The sequence below is a fragment of the Ictidomys tridecemlineatus genome, chromosome 1, assembly GCF_052094955.1.
Source record: "Ictidomys tridecemlineatus isolate mIctTri1 chromosome 1, mIctTri1.hap1, whole genome shotgun sequence".
Classification (NCBI taxonomy): Eukaryota; Metazoa; Chordata; class Mammalia; order Rodentia; family Sciuridae; genus Ictidomys; species Ictidomys tridecemlineatus.
In genome coordinates this window covers 14,835,617-14,854,852 of record NC_135477.1, presented here as the reverse complement: position 1 = coordinate 14,854,852, position 19,236 = coordinate 14,835,617, and the positions used below count along the sequence as shown (strand labels likewise).

General features: G+C 46.8%; 1 protein-coding gene across 4 annotated transcripts in view; it reads right to left on the bottom strand.

Annotated features, from left to right (window-relative positions):
* Afap1l2 (actin filament associated protein 1 like 2) overlaps window positions 1-6,466 on the bottom strand; it is a 90,594-nt gene extending 84,128 nt beyond the window's left edge. Inside the window, exons 1-2 of one of the 4 annotated variants that reach the window (XM_040272363.2) lie at window positions 6,121-6,466; window positions 172-225 (exon numbers count right to left, since the gene is read on the bottom strand). In XM_040272363.2, coding sequence (XP_040128297.1) covers window positions 172-225; window positions 6,121-6,136 — 70 coding nt within the window. In that variant the 5' untranslated portion in view covers window positions 6,137-6,466. Of the gene's footprint in view, window positions 1-171; window positions 226-6,026 lie in introns of all 4 variants that reach the window. The other 3 variants (XM_040272364.2, XM_078045209.1, XM_078045313.1) reach the window with 3 other exon arrangements.
* Between the last annotated feature and the right edge of the window lie 12,770 nt (window positions 6,467-19,236).

Sequence of the window (19,236 nt, the reverse complement as noted above, 5' to 3'; positions counted from 1 at the left end):
AAGGTCGCACAGCAAGTTAGTGGCAAAAGCCAGATTAGAAGCCCGAGTCCCTGGGTGCCCAGGCTGACTCCCCAGAGCCCGGGCTGAGCCAGGGAGCTAGGTCTGTGCCCTTGGGAGCCTGGTGGCAGTCCCAAGAGCTGCTGCAGAGGGCATAGACAGCCTCATACTCACAAGTAGAAACCTGCAGGATCCTTCTCTGAACCACCAAACAGCAGCATCCCTGTGCTGGAACAGACAGAAAGAAGGCTCAAGTCGGGCAGCCCCGGGCAGCCACCGCAAGCTCCTCTCCACTTCCAAAACGTGGCTTTGAGGTTCGTCTTCATTTCGCTTTGTGATCCAGTCTGCTCTTGAGGGTCAGGGCAAGGGTCAACACAGGCCCTGTGCCTGGAATTTATTCCCTCACCAATCATGTCCCAGACCCTACCTATGGCTGGCTGGTAACGTGCCAGAGGCTGGGGAGGGTCACTCTGAGGAGAAATACAAAGTCCCTGTCTCGAAACAGCTCGGCCCCGCGGGGAAAACATATATTCACATAATCACGAGACCACGTGATTAATTCAACAAGTATTTGTTGAATACCTACCACGTGTGGGGCATTCATGAGGCTGTACCAAAAGTAGTGAGGGACACAGGTGAAACTAAGGGCAGAATTGTGGAAGAAACAGGTGGGCAGGTCCCGAAGCCGAGATGAGTTTAAATTACTAGCTAGTCCTTTCCTGGCTGAAGAGACACTGATAAGGAATGGTAGGACAGTGTTTTGAACACTTCTTTCTGAATAAATTCTTGAATAGCAATTCTCCCTTTAGAAATTCAGTTCTCAGGGGTAGTATATCTTGATTCTGACCCTCTGAACTGTTGCTTCATCTCTTGGGCTCAGTTGACCTGTCTCTCTAATGGGAGTAAATAAATCTAATTTCAGACCATGGCTCCGGACTTAACAATCTTTGGAGACAGAGTCACACATGAGTCCTTCAGAAACGAATTCCTCACATAGTCTAGGGCATTCCCTTTCCCACTGAGTCTGCGACTCTCCAGCTCTCCACAGGAAATGGGTCTTATTTATAAGAATCGCAATCCTAAGCTGACCCTTGCTGGGTGACCCAGCTCCAGTCCCTCCCTCACTTGGCTCCCCTCCCCAAGACATGTCCTCCCTCCAAAGATTCCTCCGTGACCACAGAGCAACTAGCATGGAAGAGTGGTGGCAAAGTCACATGGGGGGACACTGGAGGCTGTTTTCAGGATGGAGAAACCGAGGCCTGGAGAGCTCAGTGTCTCATCCTAGGAGCACACGGGTCTTGGGGTTCCTGAGCTGCTGCCCACCCCCCTGGTCGGTGACTGTGCTCCCTCCTCTCTCTGCTAAAGGTCTGGTTAGAACATGCCATCATCCTCCCCCTAGACTTGGGGAAGTCTTCCTCCCCTGAAAGACAGAAGTCTTGAGAGAAACATTTCCTGTCATTAAAAGGATTTGGAAGAGAACTGGCACCGCTCCCTCAGCTTTGAAGAGCCGTGGCCCCTCCTGGCCCTTTCATTGTGCTGGATCCAGCCCAGTTCCCAGAGCTCCCACCCTTTCAGGAGAGGGGAAGGGCCCAAAGCAGAATTCCCCCACGGCAGGGGCCTTTCAGCACCCACTGTGACCTCTCCGTCTTTCTGTCTCGGACCATTTCAGTGCCACAGCATCAAGGGCTCCCACACAAAGAGCTTCAAAGTCAGGAGAGTTCAGGGTCAAGTACCATGAGCAAACTGTGAGCTTAGGATTCCACACTGGAGACTGTTTTCAACGGCATTTTCACAGCATCTTCAAGCCTAGGATAGCTGAAGGTGCCTTACACTAGATTTCTGTAGGTGTCACAAGATTCAGTCAAGGAACCTGTGATTGGGAGAAGATATCCCCTTCACTCCGCACCTGCTTTTCTTTCTTTTAGGTGAGGGAGGTGTTTATATAATTACAGTCAACCCTCATGTTCCAGGGTTCTGCATCCTCAGATTCAACCAACCACAGATCAAAAATTTTTGAGAAAAAAAAGGTATGTTGTTGCTAACATGTACTGTGTAGCTTATGTAGTTAGGTACACCAGGGTTGCATCTCTATTAAACATATCCAGACTTTTTTCTTGTCCTTATTTCCTAAACAATACAGTATAATAACTATTTATATTGTATCTAATATGATAAACAATCCACAGATGCTTTAAAGTATATGAGACAACACGTACAGGTTATCTGCAACTTAGACCATTTCATGTAAGGGACTCAGTCATCCTTGGATTTTGATATCCCTGGTTGGGGGGGGGTCCCTGGAATCATTGCCTGATTCCAAAGAACCATGGCACTTTTTCTATTTTGACATTTCACTTTTTAAAAGGAAGCATGACTCTCAATTTTGACTGCATATTAGAATCACCTGAAGACCTTTTAAAACTACAATGCCCAAGTCACCGTCCTGGACAACTAAACCAGAATGTCAGGTGGAGCCTGTTCTTTTTTTGTTTGTTTGTTTGTTTGTTCTTTTTTTAAGAGACAGGGCCTCGCTGAGTTGCTTAGTGCCTCTCTTTTGCTAACGCTGGCTTTGAACTTGCGATCCTCCTATCTCAGCTTCCCCAGCTGCTGGGATTACAGGAGTGTGCCACTATGCCCTGCTGAGCCTGCACTTTCATATTGCTCCCCCACATTTATAATTTTTAAAGCCCCTACATTATTCCACTGTCATAGGTGGAATATCAATAGGAAAAAACTAGAGCTCCTAGGTGTGGAAAATAATTCCGAATGGTGAATTAAATGTTATCAATCTGCTCATCGCTCTTCATCCATTTTTCCTTTTCAACCTTCTCTGATCACAGATCTCAGAATTCCTAGACAAGTTTTCAAGTATTTGCCTGGCTTGACTCTTTGTCATTCCTTTCCATGTCCAGTGCCCTAGAGCTAAGTGGGGAAGCAGGGGATTAGATCCAGAAACCAAAGAACACAGGAAAAGGATTTCAATTTCAACCAATTTCTCTGATCCAGAGTCTGAAAATCTCAACCAGGCCCCTTTGGATCCAAATATGATGCAATTTTAGGAAGCTTCAGCGTGATGTTCCAAGTGCAATCCACAGATAGTAGGTCAGTCGCATTTGGCCCTGGATCCGCTCACCAGCTGGGAGAGCAATAGGAACCAGAATCCTTGACTACATGGGGTGAGTTCAACCAATGGGCTCGTGCACAGTGATACAGGATGCTCTTAGGGGACTCATAAATATGGAAACACCCATAGATGGGCACCTTTTCAAGGAACACTGTAGGACTTGGCACCACAGGCTGGACACTTATGTGGGTCTTACTGCTTATACAGATTCATGTGGGACCCATTTTTGCTTAAAGTCATAGCTATCTAGCAGATGGGCTTGGAAAAGACTAGAAGAGAAGTCTGGAAAGTTTTTTGTTTGTTTGTTGTTGGTTTTGTTTTGTTTTGTTTGTTTGTTTTTGTCTTAGGCATAGAGTGGTTCCACCATCCTTTAGTTCTGGACCTCTCTTTATGTCCTACATGACAATGGAAAATCAGCCCAGAGCCTAAAAATGATAGGCTATTTTGGGGGTGTGTGTGTAATGAGTAACATGCAGGCTGGGGAACGTGGAAAAGCAATTTCTCCTATAAACAGTAGCTATAGGAGATTTACAAATTAGAGAAAGTATTTTGAGAATGTAAAGACAGTGATGAGATAGTCTACCTATGTGGGAGAGGGAGAGCTCAACTCTGAGAATGTAGAAAGACAGGAGGTATTTAAGGGGAAAAAAATTAACAATTAAGAAAACATTTAGTAGCATTACACTTAAGAACTTTTCTTTATAATTTTTACATAGGTTCTGAGAATCCAAACAAACCTTGTTTTTCCATTTTTGTTTAAGCCGCTATAATTACTCCACAAATGTTCAATTTGACATTTTTTTAAAGCCCTCAATCTCTGATCAGCAAGAGAATATTGATTCTATTAAAGGGGCACTTGCCAATCAGATCTGGAGCCCAGCATTATTCATTTTGCATAGAACTCAATGTTTCCATCCAATGAGTGTTCAAAGCACAACTCGTCTGCCTCTCAAGAGAACAAGAATTCTACTGGGGGAGAGGGGGAACAAAATTCCTTGGTGAAAGGTAAAACAAAAATATTAATAGCATGATGACACTGAGAACTGAAAGATTTTTTTTCTCATGAGTCCAACACTGGAAGATGAGCTTAACTGATGAGTTAGATTACCCTCTGCAATCTTGAGAATTCTCAAGATTGTCCATTCATCATTGTGTCTGATTTACTGCAGAACGGTAAGGCAGATAACATGTGTTACCAGAAAACAAACAACTTCTTTAGTTGGCAAGAGGCCTCCAACTGATCCTCTTCTAGGGTGGGAGGATTTTCAGCTCCCTCCAGAGAAAGATAAACTAAGAGGACTTTATCAGGTCAAGAGCCAAGTCAGAAACTATTAACACGGAACCCTGCTGACAATGAGTGGTGAGAAGTTGGGCACTTGGCAAGAATGCACCTGTTACCTTGGTCCTTGGATTAATCTGTTGACTTGAGAAAGTAGCTCAGAACACAGACCCTAGATCTTGGGGCAGATACCCTCTCGGCTTCACAATTCAGAAAACTGAAAGGACTCGAGAGCCACCTTCAAGTTCAGGAGGTGACCCAAATCCTGAATTCCCCCAAAGGGTGGAAGGAATACTCAGAGAGGGGCTGTGACCTCCTCCAGTGTTTGAGACTGCATAAAGATGTATTCCACAACCAAACAGATCATGATCCCAGCAGAATTTGAGATTAATGCCCTCCCTCCCCGATTAGAAACAGGAGAGAGGCATCAGGGAGGCGGTCACAGAAAAATTCATTGTCAACAAATTTAACCCAGTTACCCCTTTCCCCCACTAGCTTCCGTCTGCCAAAGACCCTACTGGTTCAGGTGAAGCGCTGTCTAGGATTTGGTTCTTTTTCCTTCACCAGTAACCAAATGACCCAGATGAGAAAAGGCAAAAGAAAGTCAAAAGACAATACTGGTTTAGGGAACTAAAGCCCGTCCCAAACGTCCCTTTATGTCAGTTTCAGAAACAAGAAACCATCGAGGGTGAGATTCCTTGGGAAGCCGAGCATTCTCCTTTATTCCTCAATCCCAGGGGAAAACAAATATAGAAGCAGTATTTCCTCTGGCAGGTTTGGCCAAGACCAACCCAGCACGAGAGCAAAAGGCTTTTCCAAAGGGAGGGGGCGGCGGGGCCAGCGTTCTGCTTAAGGGGCAGCTCTTAGAGCTCCTTTTTCAAAAACCCCGCAAACCAAGGCTTCTGGAGTCCAAGCCCCCAGGCTCTGAAAACGTGAGCTAGCTGGGCACTTGGCACAACGGGGGCGGCCTGCCCAACAGGATTTGGCCAAGATCCTCCCGGCCTGGGCCAAACCCAAAGCTCGCTCAGCTGTGCAACTCGGCGAAGCCCCTGGGCCGGGAAACCTCCAGGCGCTCCACCTGCTGGGCACCGCTTTCCGGCCCCCAACCTCCACACCCCACTCAGCTTAGGGTGGTGGGATCTGAGAAGGGCTCAGAGAGAAACCATTACCCAAGTTGCGTGACGAAAGGAGAGGCCCGATCCAGCCAGGACTTAACAGCGTGCCCACCCCACTACCCCAGGCGCTTCCCGCACCCTCTTCCCGAGTTGGCTCTTTCCCAGGATCTGCAGGAAACCCCCCATCCGGCGCCCGTGCGAGAAAACCCAACAAACGACTCACCCCTTTGCCCCGGCCCCGCGGCACGATTGCGACCTTACTTGGGGCCCCTCGACTCTAGGCATCTTTTTTTTTTTCCCCGGGGCCAACTATGGGTGGAGAGGGGGACGCGAGGCGCACCCTCTCCTTCTACAGGTGGGAAGCGAAGCGTAGCCACCACCCCAAAGCCGACTGCCGCCTTCGGCTCCCACGACGGTCAAAGGGCTCAAGCGGAGGCCGCCACAGGAGCCCACCTCTGTCGCCCCCTCTTCGGCTCAGGTCGCCTGGGCGGGGGCAGTCGACTTTGCTCACCTGGATCCCGGCGGGATAAGCCCTAGCCCTTCTTCCCCGCACAGGACTAGGCGGAAGGGAGTGGGTGCGCTCTGCGCGGGACCCCGCGCCTCACCTTTGTACCGCTCCATCGGGTCCACGGCTTGCGCTGTCCCAGCTCCGCTCCGGCGCTGCGCTCTCTGCGCTCGGCTCGGCGCCCAGGCCGCCGCGCTGGCCCCTCCCAGTGAGGTCACGCTCACGGCCGGACCTCCTGGAGCTGCCGCCGCGCCCCGGGCCCTTGGACCGGGTCTCCACCCGGGCGCGACGGTGCCGCCGCCCCCGCTGGGGAACTCCGCAGCCCGCCCGCGCGGACAGTCAGCGCTCAAGTCAGTGCGCACCCGGCCTCGGCTCCCTGCCCTGGCCGCCTAGTACTTCCTTCAAGTCCGGATCGGGAGGCGGCGGGAGGAACGGGGCTGAGACGTTCCCACACCCAGGGGGAGGTTGCAGGAGGAGCAAGCTCCAGTAGGTCTCCAAGATCTGTTTTCTCAACTGCGGGGCCTGCAAACCCAATGCCAGGAGGAGGAGACTGAGGTCCTAGCCTGGAGATGGAGACGTGCCTAGAGCGCCTCCTGCTTGACCCTCGAGGCAGGGCGCTTTTGCCCTTGGCCTACCTCGAGGGGAGAGGTGGGGGTCGAGGTGGAGGCCACTCAGACCTTACTTGGGGGCTCCTTGACTCTAGGGGCCCCCAGTCAACGCCTGATCGGGGTTATTTGGGGGGCTTCTCCACCCTCCTGCAACCTCTCTGGGCAGCCATCTCTCATGGCACACATAGGGTGCCTGAAAACATTTACTTGCTGCCTCCTACTTATTCCAGAGTTCCTTAGGGCGTCTGTGCCCCAGGTTCTCCTGAGAAGGGCTAGAATGTTTAGGGCCACTTCAACAAGTCCGGGAGAACCCGTTTTCCGCCGAGGCAGCCCAGCACCTGTCCTGAAGCACCTGTCCGTGATGGCTCTGACTTTCCACCTGCACCTCCTCCACCAAGCAACATGCCTCCTCCTTTCCCTTTTTCCATTCTTGTGTCCTGCCCTTTAACATTCCTATCCCCCACAAAGAGATCCATGTTTTCCTTTAAACTTTGGGGGTTTCACTTTTGAAAACATGGTTTGTGCTGGGTGTCTGGTTTCTTAACAAAGTTCTCAACTTTCTTGGAGAACACTTAAGGTAGATTCATTGATTTCTAAAAGGCTCTTAATTCTTTTCAGGACGGCAGAGTTAGCTCTGATGTTTGGAAACCTTCTGCAGCAGGGGTCTGTAGAAATACTTTTCTTAGCTACCATTGCAGCTGACTCAGATGGAGCCGCCTCACCAGCCAGCCACAGTGCTAAGGGCTGCACATGCAACGTCCTTTCCTTTGCTCAATATCCCTGTAATGTGGGTATTACTATTTCTACAGGACAGCTGAAGAAACTGAGGCTTAAAAAAGGCAAAGGACTTGTTGAAGGGCACACAGCTAGCAAAGAGCAGAGCATGCTATCCAATGCGGTTTGCATTTACTTATACACTTTCTTGGTGGTTATAGGAAGTGCCAGGCTATTTATTACCATCTTGTGATAATAAATAGCAAATGAACAATGGCAACAAAGCCAGGTAGGTAGGTCCTCTGATATGAGGGATGTACAGGGATTGTGGAAGCCCAGGGAGGTTCTGAGCCAGCTGGAAGATGTCTGGTAAGTCTAGAAAGAGGTGGCTGAGCTGAGTTAGAGTTAGTGAGATGACAACAAGGTGAGTGGGGGTGACCTTCCAGGTAGGAAGGACAGCAGGGGCAGAGGCAGGAAGGGGGACCATCTCAAACTCAGGTGACTCTGTTGCAGAAGCCAAAGGGCAGAAACTACAGTAAAGGAGGTGAGACTGGAGAGAGGGCAACAGGACTGAGCTGAGAACACAGGAAGCCCAGTGGCACTGGAGAGTGTGGGTACCCACGGAGCAGGGTGTTGAGAGAGGAGGTCCAAGGAAGAGGCCATGGGGCAGTGGAAGACCTGCTGGGGAGGAGAAGTCTGCCAGCACAGCCCATGCAGGAAGTTGGTTCCTGAGCACAGGAAGAGAGGGAGGGGGAAAGCCCAGTTGAACCTGCCATTTGCTGTAACTTTAGTGACTATGTGGATAGTGTCGCCCAGTCCTCATATATGATCTGGGACCCTGTTTCATGTCAGGTATTAGGTACTGCAGAGAGGGCGTGAGCAAGAGGCCCAAGGTCCTGGTCTCATGGGGCTGCTGGTGGGGATGGGGCGAGGCCAAAAAATGGATGAAGAGATAAGTATCCCTGAGTCAGAGAAACACCAGCGGTTGGGGTGTTGGCGGGGGTAGGAGGGTGCTAGTGAGGGCCTAAGGTACCAAGGGGGAGTTAGAGCCCTGGTTCATCCACACATATACCAGCCACCTCCCAGGTCGGCCTGGCTCATGTGGGTTTAAGAAATAAGAGTGCAGCTGTGGTGAGAAGGGTAACAGCTCAGGGAAATGGAGGACAGGAAACTGTGCTTGACTGGCTCCTGCGTGTGAGCTGGACCTGCAACCCGGACAGGGTAGACTGTGGTCTTGCCCTTTTGTGTTCTTTCCTCTCTCTTCCTTCCTGCCTCCCTTCCCTCATCTTGCAAATGGCTCAGCATGGCGCAGGCCCTCTTCTACAGTGTCTGGACACTTCTAGTGGATCTTGGGTTTCCTTTGAAATTCTCCAGAAGAATCTGATTGTGCAGCTCATCATTTGGAAAGAAGCCTCAAGTCTCTGGTCACCAGTCACTTGACCAGATGCCAGCTCTGGCAGTCAATGGGTCAGCAGGGCAAGGTTACATGGTCTGGTCCCCACTCCACAGGGCATGTTTGAGCTGACCTCCCACAGGGGATTGAGGGCAGGGTGGCACTGACTAGTGTCCTTAAGATCAAGGGTTGTCATCTCTAGTCTACAAATGAGGACACAGAGAAGTTAGGGGACTGGCCCAGAGCCTCAAAGTTAAAGCATCTTTCAGAGATAAGACAGACAGAGAGAGAGAGAGAGAGAGAGAGAGAGAGAGAGAGAGAGAGAGAGAGAATGTCAGCTTCCTTATTGTAAATCCTGTGCTTTATTGCTCTCCTTAGTTCAGACTTTCCCACGCTCTAACGTGACCAGGCTGTTCCCCAGTAAATCCTTTGGTAGCCATCTCTTTAAGTCCCTCTTGAAAACAGCCCTCCCTGCAAGCTTGGGTATCTCCACATTTGTCTTGCCTGACTTCTCTCTCTTTCCCCCACCAGATCCGGCCTCTTTAATAACCTCTTCCCTAATTCCTCTCTAGACAAACAAAAATCCATCAGAAATGTATGCAGAGTAAATTTAAAATTGGAAGTCACCACCCTTTTCAAGAACAGAACTGAAATAACACTAGCAAAAGCCATCAATAGGAATTGGCTTCTGGAAGCACAGAGCTGTTTCCTTTTCCTCCATTCCTGGGTGCAGTTTATCCCTTTGTCTTAGTGGCTTTGCAACTTCTGTAAAGGGGTTGCTCACATTCAAATTCAAATTCATTGTATTTCTGCCCTCTAGGATCAGGTGATCTGATTTCCAGTTCAAGTTCAATTCTCTGAGTGGTACAATTTCACCTCACCCCAGTTCTCCAGGATCAAAAATGAGCTATTCTGATGCAGACAGTCCTGAAGGCAAATTGTATAACCTCATCCTTGAGTGAGGGTATAAGTGTTTCCACCAAACTTAATTGTGGTAGTGGTACTTCAGGCTCTCTGGGTGTGTTGGTTGAAGATGTCCTGTGGAAGAGAACTCAACACCAGAAAAACTTGTGGTTTATTACAGTAGTCCTTCCTTAACTGTGGGAGGTATATACACCAGTTGCCTGAAACCATAGAGAGCACCAAACCTCACATACAAACACTACAAGCCCACAACATTCAATCTGATAACCAAGCCCACTGTTAAGTGACTGACTAACTAACTATAACAGGTGGGTAGTATATACTGCATGGATATTGTGGACAAAGGAATAAGACACAGCCTGAGCCAGACTGAGCAGGACAGCTCAAGGTTTCATCACTCTACTCAGAATGGCATGAAATTTAAAACTTATAAGTTGTTCATTTCTGAAATTTTCCATATACTGTTTTCAGACTATGGTCAACTGTGGGAAAATGAAACTTCATAAAGTGAATCTGCAGATAAGGTGTTTCTATTGTAATTCCTAAACCAATTCTCAGCAGTGAAGATGTTTCTTCAAACACAAAGGGGGCTTCTCCAGCTGAGAAAATTTGGAGGGGGGCGGGTACCATAAAAAGCAGTTGCTTTACAAACTGTATCCTGTTTAATTTTCCTAGCAGTTAGGGCAACTGGCATTATTTCCCCCTCACTGGGCAGTCCCCACTGAAGCAGCCTCTTTGACCAGACTTCTTTACCATTTTTGTGCTGTACCACATTGATCCTCTGTTGTCTTGTTCACTATTATACCCGGCACATAGTAGGTGCTCAGTCACGCTGTTGAATGAATAAATGAATGACTACTCCATTTTTTTTTCCTGATTGGGAGGTCTGTGAAAAAAAAAAAAACCATGAAATGTCTTTGCTGTTCAAATGGATAAAATGTCCTCATGAAGGACAAGGTCAAGTCTGGTTGTCACGACGGGGATAAAGCAGAAGGAAGGGCTTCAGTGGGGGCAGCACTTGAACTCAAGCCTTGAAGGGATGAATTAATTCTTTCTTAAATTGTCATAAAATATGTGTAACATAAAATTTGCCATTTTAATGATTTAAGATGTACAGCTCAGTGGCATTAAGTGCCTTCACATTGTTGTATGCCATTACCACTATCAATCTCCAGGACTTTCCCATTGTCTCAAGTTGGTGCCTATAAACAACACTTCCCCATTCCTTTCTCCCTCCACCCTTTGGTAATTATTACTCTATTTTCTGTGAATGTGACTATTTTAAGTACCTTATACAAATGGAATGATATGATACTTATTGTGTCTGGCCCATTTTATTTAGTATGTCTTCGAGAGTCATTCATGTTGTAGCATGTAGCAAAATTTTGTTCCTGTTTTATGGCTAGGTAATATCCCATTATATAAATATACCACATTTTGTTTGTTCACTCATCTGTCAAAGGACAGCTGAGTGCCCATGCTTTGGACATTGTGAATTATGATGTTATGAAGACCAGTGTATGAATTTCTGTTTGAGTCTCTTTTTCAGTTTTTTTTTTTTTTAATTTTACCTAGGGGTGGAATGACTGAGTCATATGGTAGTTTCTGTGTTTAACTTTTAAGGAATTGCCATAACATTTTCCATGGTGGCTGCATCATTTAATATTCCTACCAGTAGCATGTGAGAGTTCCAATTTTTCCCCCTCCTTTGCCAACTGTTGTCATTTTACCTTTAAAATTTTTTACCTATCTAGGTGGGCTTCCAGTAGTGCATACCTGTAACCCCAGCTACTTGGGAGGGAGGCTGAGGCAGGAGGATGATAAGTTTGGGATTGGCCTAGGTAACCTAGTAAGGCCCTAACTTAAAATAAAAACAAAAAGGGCTGGGGATGCAGCTCAGTGGTACAGCATTCCTGAGTTCCATTCCCAGTATTGAAAAAAATATTTTTTTTTCTTCTTTTTTGTTTTGTACCTGTCCTTGTGGATTTTATCCCTTTTTTAAGGCTCTGAAATCAATTTGACATAGTTAACATTTCTTAACTCTGGTTAATACATGATTTTTTTTAAAGGAGGACCACCAGCTAAGGTCTAATCTTCCCATCGTTTTACATTGTGACTTCTCAAAGTCAGAAGTGGGCACTAAATTCCTAGGTAATTGAGCCTCTGAGCCAGTATGTTAAAACACTCTATAAGGGCTGGGGATGTGGCTCAAGCGGTAGCGCGCTCGCCTGGCGTGCGTGCGGCCCGGGTTCGATCCTCAGCACCACATACCAACGAAGATGTTGTGTCCGCCGAGAACTAAAAAATAAATATTAAAAATTCTCTCTCTCTCTCTCTCCTCTCTAACTCTCTCTAAAAAAAATAAATAAATAAATAAATAAAATCTTTCATGGCAATGACATAAAGCCTAGGCCATCAGTTTAAAAAAAAAACACCCTAAAATATATAAAAAAAAAACCCAATTAATATTTGGCTTAAGAAAGCAAGCAAAGGCATAGAGGGAGGCAAGGTCCAAGCCAGCCTCTGCACTTAGCAATACCCTGTGTCTAAAAAAAATTTTTTAAAGGGCTAGGGTAGTGTAGCTCAGTGGCAGCATGCCCTGGGTTCAACCTCCAGTACCAGGGAAAATCACCCCTCATCTATTAATGATTTAGTGTGTGTAAAGGAGCTATTTATTTTTTAAATTTCCTTATAATATTCCTATGAAGTAGAGTAAATGAAAGCGGACTCTCTAAAGAGCTACACAGGTAAAGATCAAAGACCCAAGAATATCATTTTCAGAAGTGGCAGATAAAGGGCACTTCTGTTCCCACACACATTTCACACAGAGGTCAGCAGTGCCCAGGAGTATGTTTGCCCAAGTCAACGGCTCATGGCTCAGAGCTTGGGTCTCCTCTCTGTGAGCCCAGTGTCCTGGGCCCTCCTCGGTCCCTGGGATGGTAGGGCAGGGCTGCTGGCTATGCAGCTCTGTGGGCTCCAGCTGGGCCCACACTTGGTACTCCCAGACTCTGAGCTGCCGCCTCCATTCTGCAAAAAAAGATCCAGGACTGAGCCCCCACCGCAGCTCTCCCCCTTTACTCCTGAGGTCTTCATCCACCATGTGGCTAACCTGCTCGCTCTTAGCTAACATCAGTCAGCCTCTCCACTGCGCCTTCTTCCCAGGATGCTGGGGTTGGGAAGCAAAAGGACAAACTCCCAAGGATTCATCCCACCCAGACTGCAGGTTCTGTAACTTAGAGGACAGAGGCATCCTTGTCCTGTCTTTTTCTCTCAAAGTGGCCCCTGTATCCTTGCCCAGCACTTGCCCCTGCCCACCTCCAGGGCCTTCACCCTGCTGTGATTTCCGGCCCATTTCAGGGCTGTTGGGAACCTTAGAACCAAAGGCAAACCAAACCGTGTTACGTGACGTTAAAGATGTGGGAATCAGATCACAGAGCGCTGGCTAGAGGGTCCCAGCATGGGTGGCCGACCAGCACGGGAGCCCCCACTACGCAGGCAGCACTGATCCTCCACCTGCCCCTCTCCTCTGAAACCGCTGCCCTCTCTGGGGACAGGGGTCCTAAGCTGGGGTCATACTGGAAAGGTCCTGAAATTCGCTGAAGTCCTGGTCCCTGAGCAGGGTCTTGATCTTGGATTCATTTCCTTGACGTCCCCCCTCCCCATTCTTCCTATGATCACTTAGATGGTCACTCAGATGAGGCTCAGGCAGAAAAGCAGCCAAACTGGAACTGGCGGCTCCACAGGTTCCTGGAGTCCCCATCAAGGGCGCCTGAGAGGAATCGCTCCTTCAGGCTGGAAGCAGAGCAGAGCCACTGCCCTCCACAGTGTCCTTCCCAGCTGGCCAAAGCCCTGCAGTCTGAGCCTTCCAGTCCCAGCCCAGAGGACCCCCCCGCCACACACACCTCCAGGCTCCTCAGAACTCTAGAGAGGATTGAAAGATGGGAAGGGTCTTTGCTATCTTGTAACTTCATTAATATTCACTTCTTATTTAACTATAGAGAATAGAGACCATCTTTGTAGGTTTTGTTCTTCCAAATAAACTATAGGATCATGTTAGCAGAAGCTCCCTATGGACCCTGGGTAACCAGTTGGTCAGGCAAGGCTCCAGTGGTTAGGTTATGGGTCTGGTACTGGCCCACAGACCTGCCACAAGCCTGCAGCCCTCACACTGACTCACCCGCTTCTCTGCAGGAGGGGCTTCCCCGGCCTAGTTGCCAGCCAGCAGGGCTCACCCCAGCCTCCTGGGGCTGCCTGGGGCCATGCCCAGCCACAGGAGCTCAGCTCCTTGGTCCTCCTCCGCTTACTGCGGTGAACTTCCACTTGTATCAGCCCTGGGTTTCAGCACATCACCCGCTGGTCGGCAGGCCGGCTATCGTTCCAGCTCCTCTAAAAGGGTAGATTCCTTTTAGACCCCTTTCCCATGGTTAGATGGGTGGAGGGATGGAAACTTGAATCACCTGTACCCTGAAGTCATTGACAAGAATTAGGGGTGTAAATGGGAAGACACTATTAACTGGCCCAAATCTTGCAAAAACAAGATTAGTATACAAGAAAGAGGTCTAGATCTGATGAGGCCCTGCCAAGCAGCCCTGTGACAGAGGGCAGTGGCCCAGAGGCAGCCTGGAGCGCACGGACATGCAACTCCGTATCCCTGCCCCACAATCCCTCCCCGTGTATCACTTGTGTCTTGCCATTGTCTGCCCTTAGACTCTCCCATGCGATTTCTTTAAAAGCACCAGCTTTGCTCAGAACCCCTCATTTTCTTTTTTTTTTTAAACAGTATCTTTTTAAAAAATAACTTTATTTTATTTATTTATTTTCTTATGTGGTGCTGAGTTTCAAACCCAGGGCCTCACTGTGCTAGGCAAGTGCTCTGCCGCTGACCCTGACCCAGCCTCAGAGCCCTCAGTTTCAAGGTTGGAAAGAGAGGTGCTAAGAGGTGGATGGCTTACCAGAGCCACATGAACAGGCAATGGCAGGACCGAGGCTGGACTCCCATTTCCTCCATGATGGGAATTGTGACTTCTACTTAGGGCCCCTATTGTGTGGAAAGGAAGCTTTCTAGAAGCCCAGACACCAGGCTCCTCGCCATTACAGTCTGGCCCACAGGAAGTACCCAAAGCGCCCACAAATCACTCATGGAATGAATGAAAGAATGGGTGAGCTGTTCTTTTTTAGAAATTTTTTTTAAAAAATGTTTTTATTAGTGTATTATAGTGTATGAGCCATTCTAAATAGAAGAAATTACATCTCCAGTGGACCGACCTTGGGGGCATGTGAGAAAAACAAAATCTTATATAGCATGTATGTGTGTGTGTGTGTGTGTGTGTGTGTGTGTCTGCATATCACACAAAGTAGACAATTAGATAATTAGCATATCTGAGGCATTAAAATGGAAAGGGGACTGCAGAGACAATAATGGGAAAAGGCTGAGCAATACTGGAGTACAGGCTCAGAGCCCAGGTTAGATCTCCCCTCTGTTTCCTTCTAGCTGGATGACCTCAGGCAACTTACTTGACTTTTCTGTATCTCAGTTTCCTCCTCTGTCAAATGAGAATAAAAATTCTACTCATGTCACAGGTGGTTGGGAGGATTATGTGGGACAATATAAGGAAAGAATTTAGCTCAGTGTCCAGCACACAAGTTCACAACAGATGCTACGTATGATAATTACCAAGACCGCTGCACTTGAGCAAGTCCTCCCTCCAGAGTGACAACATGGTAAGAATCAGTTAGCCTCTGTGGTGGGGCAAGCACTGGCTACCAGTTGTTTCAAAAGCCATCACCCAAGTGGTAAGAGTCCTACTTGGTGCTATGTATTGGAAATCATTGGTGCTACCTGTCAGTCATCCAGCGGCCACCCACATGGCCACTACCCTCTGAGCATGGTGGCAGGTGCTTTGTTGGATAATAAGTTGCATGAAGTCCCTACAGGATTTATGGGCTCCAAGGGGAAACAGGAAATCCATAACCTCCCAACTCAAATCTTAGCATGTACAGGAATCACCGGGGAATCATGTTAACCCAGATTCTGATTCAGCAGATCTGGGGTTGGATGGAGAGTCTGCGCTTCTGACAAGCGTCAAGGTGATGTCACCCATGTCTGCCGGTCCACAACTGAAGGAACAGTTTTCAACAAGCTGCCATTCCCATACTTAGCCACATAGGAATCAGCCTTTTTCTTTCTCTGCAGGTGGCTGCATCTTATGTCGACATCCCATGAGGGCCACAATGAAGTGTCTACAAAATTTCACCCTGGAAAATTCTGGAAGAAAATCTTCAAGGAGAATTCATCCTGCAACCTGGAGCTCAGACCACTCTGAATATTGTGAATGCTGCATTACCAGGAGCTTGCTTTATTTAAACATGTTTTCCTTTTGTGATCAAAATCCTTATGGGGAAGAAGGGAGAGAGGGATCTTTGTGATACCGCTTCCTAACTTCCTGTTGGAAGTGGCCTCAGGTAGCCAGTTTCTTTTGGCAGCAACAACTGAGAGAATATAAATGGGAATCTTGCACAGAGGACTCCTGAGCAGGGCAGGACATTTGACACCAGGCCACTACAATTGCATAGTGTCTGGGGATTCCATTCTGCCCCTTGAATAGAATCTTTAGTGTAATTCAAGTAATGTTCATGGAAGATCTGAGAGAGGAACGGTTCAGAGCCAAGAAGAAGCAGATCCCAGATGGCAAGACACTGTGCTCTTTTTCATTAATGTAGTTGAAGAGCAGTTTCTTCAGAAGATTTGAGTTCAATACTCGGAACTACAAAAAATAAAAAAATAAAATACTTTTTTTTAATGTACAACTTAATGTGGTTTTTTTGTTTTTGTTTTTTTTTTTTGCAGTACTGGGGATGAAACCCAGAGCTTCAAGCATGCTAGGCAAATGCTCTACCGCTGAGCTACATCCCCAGCCCCGTGGTTTTTATTATAACAGAGTTTTACAAAATTATCATTGCAATTGATTTTACAACATCACCCTAAAATAGTCATCACCCACTAATATTCATTTCATTCTGCCCATTCCCTCCACCCAGACTTAGACAACCACTAATTTGTCTTCTGACCAGAGACTTCCTTATTTTGGTTTTATAAAAGACCATTTCATTCCATGCTCTTTTGTGACTGGTTTCTTTTACTTAGTATAATGTTTTCAGGGTTCATCCACATTGCAGTGTGTATCAGGACTTTATTTTTTATATTGCTATATAATATTCCAATGCATGGACATACCATATTTCATGTATCCATTTATCAGCTGATGGACATTCAGGTTGTTTCCACTTTGGGGCTACTACTAAATGCCATGAGCATTCACATAAAAGACTTTGTGTAGACTAATGTTTTCATTGCTGTTGGGTCTTCTGCATAGTTTTAACCTTAATCAGGTGTTGATCCCCTATGGCTGGCTCCTTGTTCATATGCTGTTGAACTCATGATTCCCCACTCCACCCATATCTGCTCCTTCTCCAGCCTGTACTGCAAGTCCCACCACCTACTCTGCTGCACAACCTAGAAACTCACGAGTCTTCATTTCACTTCCCTCCACTGACTCCTCTATCCTCCACTGTGCTGCGGATCACGTCCAGCTCAACTCAAAGAGAAGTGGTCCCCAGAGGAGGCTTTGCTGACATTCCAGAATCAATCCACCACTCATCCTTGACATGATTACACTTGCTTATATTTGTAAGATTATGTGATTAATATCTGTTTGCTCACTCTTTTATCTCGAGTGCTTAACACAGCGCCTGGTTTATAGCAAGGCTTGTAAGCCTCTCAAAACAAAATGTATGTTACACTTCCTTTATAATATCCCAGAGATCCCAGGACACTAGCCTCGCCAAGAAAAATCTGTTGATTTAAGCTGTTTTTATTTTAATTTTCCAAAATTTTTTACTAAGGTATAATTTATGTGTAGCAAAACTCACCCTTTTTAATATATAGTTCTGTGAGCTTAGGCAAATGTATGAAGTCATGTAATTACCACCACAATTGAGATATAGAATGGTTTATCACCCACCAAATTCCCCTGTGCCCTTTTGTAGTCAACCCCTCCCCTCAACCCTAGTCCCTGGAAACCCCGGATGGGTTTCTGTCTCTGCAGCTTTGCCTTTTCCAGAGTGTCATAAAAATACAGTCATAACATCTTTTTTTTTTCCTTGTGGTGCAGGAGATGGCATCTATGGTCTCAGGCATGCCAGGAAGCACTCTGCCACTGAGCTACATCCCTAGCCCTTTAAAAATAATTATTCTGAGACAGGGTCTTCTAAGTTGCCCTTTCTGTCCTAGCTGCTCAGGGTGGCCTCAAACTTCAGATCTTCTTGCCTCAGCCTCCTGAGTGGCAACTATGTACACACCACCATGCCTGGCTGTCATGTACCTTTTTGATTCTGACCTTTCTTTCATGTAGCATAGTACACTTGAGATTCATCCATGTTATTGCAATAGTTCACTCCTTTTATTCCTGAGTAATATTCAATTGTAAGGATGAACTACAGTTTATTGATTTGTTCCTCAGCTGAGGATCATTTAGGATGGTTTCCAGTTTGGGGTGATGAAGAATAGTCATTATAGACATTCATGTGCAGGTTTTTGTGTGAATGCTTTTAGTTTTACTGGGATAAAGGCCTAGGATAGGGCTTTCTGGGTCACATGGTTAGTGTATATTTAACTTAAAAAAAAATGTCCAGCTGTTTTCCAAAGTGATGTGATTTGCTCATTCCCACCAGCAAGGCACGTGTTCCAGCTGCTCTGCAGGGTCACAGCACTTGCCATCTAGGGCTCTACATATACTCTGGATAAGCCCTTGCTCACACATGTGATTTGCAAATTTCCCCCCCAATCTGAGGCTTATTTCTTTCTCTTTATGTCTTTTGAAGAAAAGATTGTTCTTAATTTTGATGAGTGCCAATGTCTCAATTTTTTTCTTGTTGTATGGATCATGTTTTTGGTATCATTTCTAAGAACTGGGCCTAATCTGAGGTCATGAAAATTTTCTTCTAGACACTTTATGGGCTTAGGTTGTAGATTCAGGTCTCTGGTTCATTTTCCTTCATTGTTATCCTGTGAACTGTCTCAGCTGCTTCAAGCCTCCCATTGAATCCACTGTTTGTCTGCGTTGTCCTTCCAGGCTTTAAACCCATGGAGGGCAGGGACTGGGTTTTACTGGGGCTGGTATTTGCATGCCCCTGAGAGCAGGCCTCGGGCACTTTGCTGCCTCACCTAGTCGCACTCTGTGGGTGATTCAGGTTCATGTTTTCTACCACAGCACATCGTACTTCTCATTTTAGGTACTAAATGCTGTAGATTTTTCTTTTTAAATGAGATATTAGAATACCCTTGGTATTGCTTATCCCATTAAAATTAACAAAAATAAGCACAACTAGGAAAAACCAATTTGAGTCATTCACAAAGCACTGAGTGTACAAGACACACTCCCATGTGCCAGACACCTGCCCGCCTCCTGTGGGTCCAGACACCAGAAAGTTATTTTATTCTGTGTGGTCTTCTTCTCCCAGCACTGGCCACATTACCCAGGAACCAAGAATGAAGAGTTGTACTACTAACCAAAGTGTG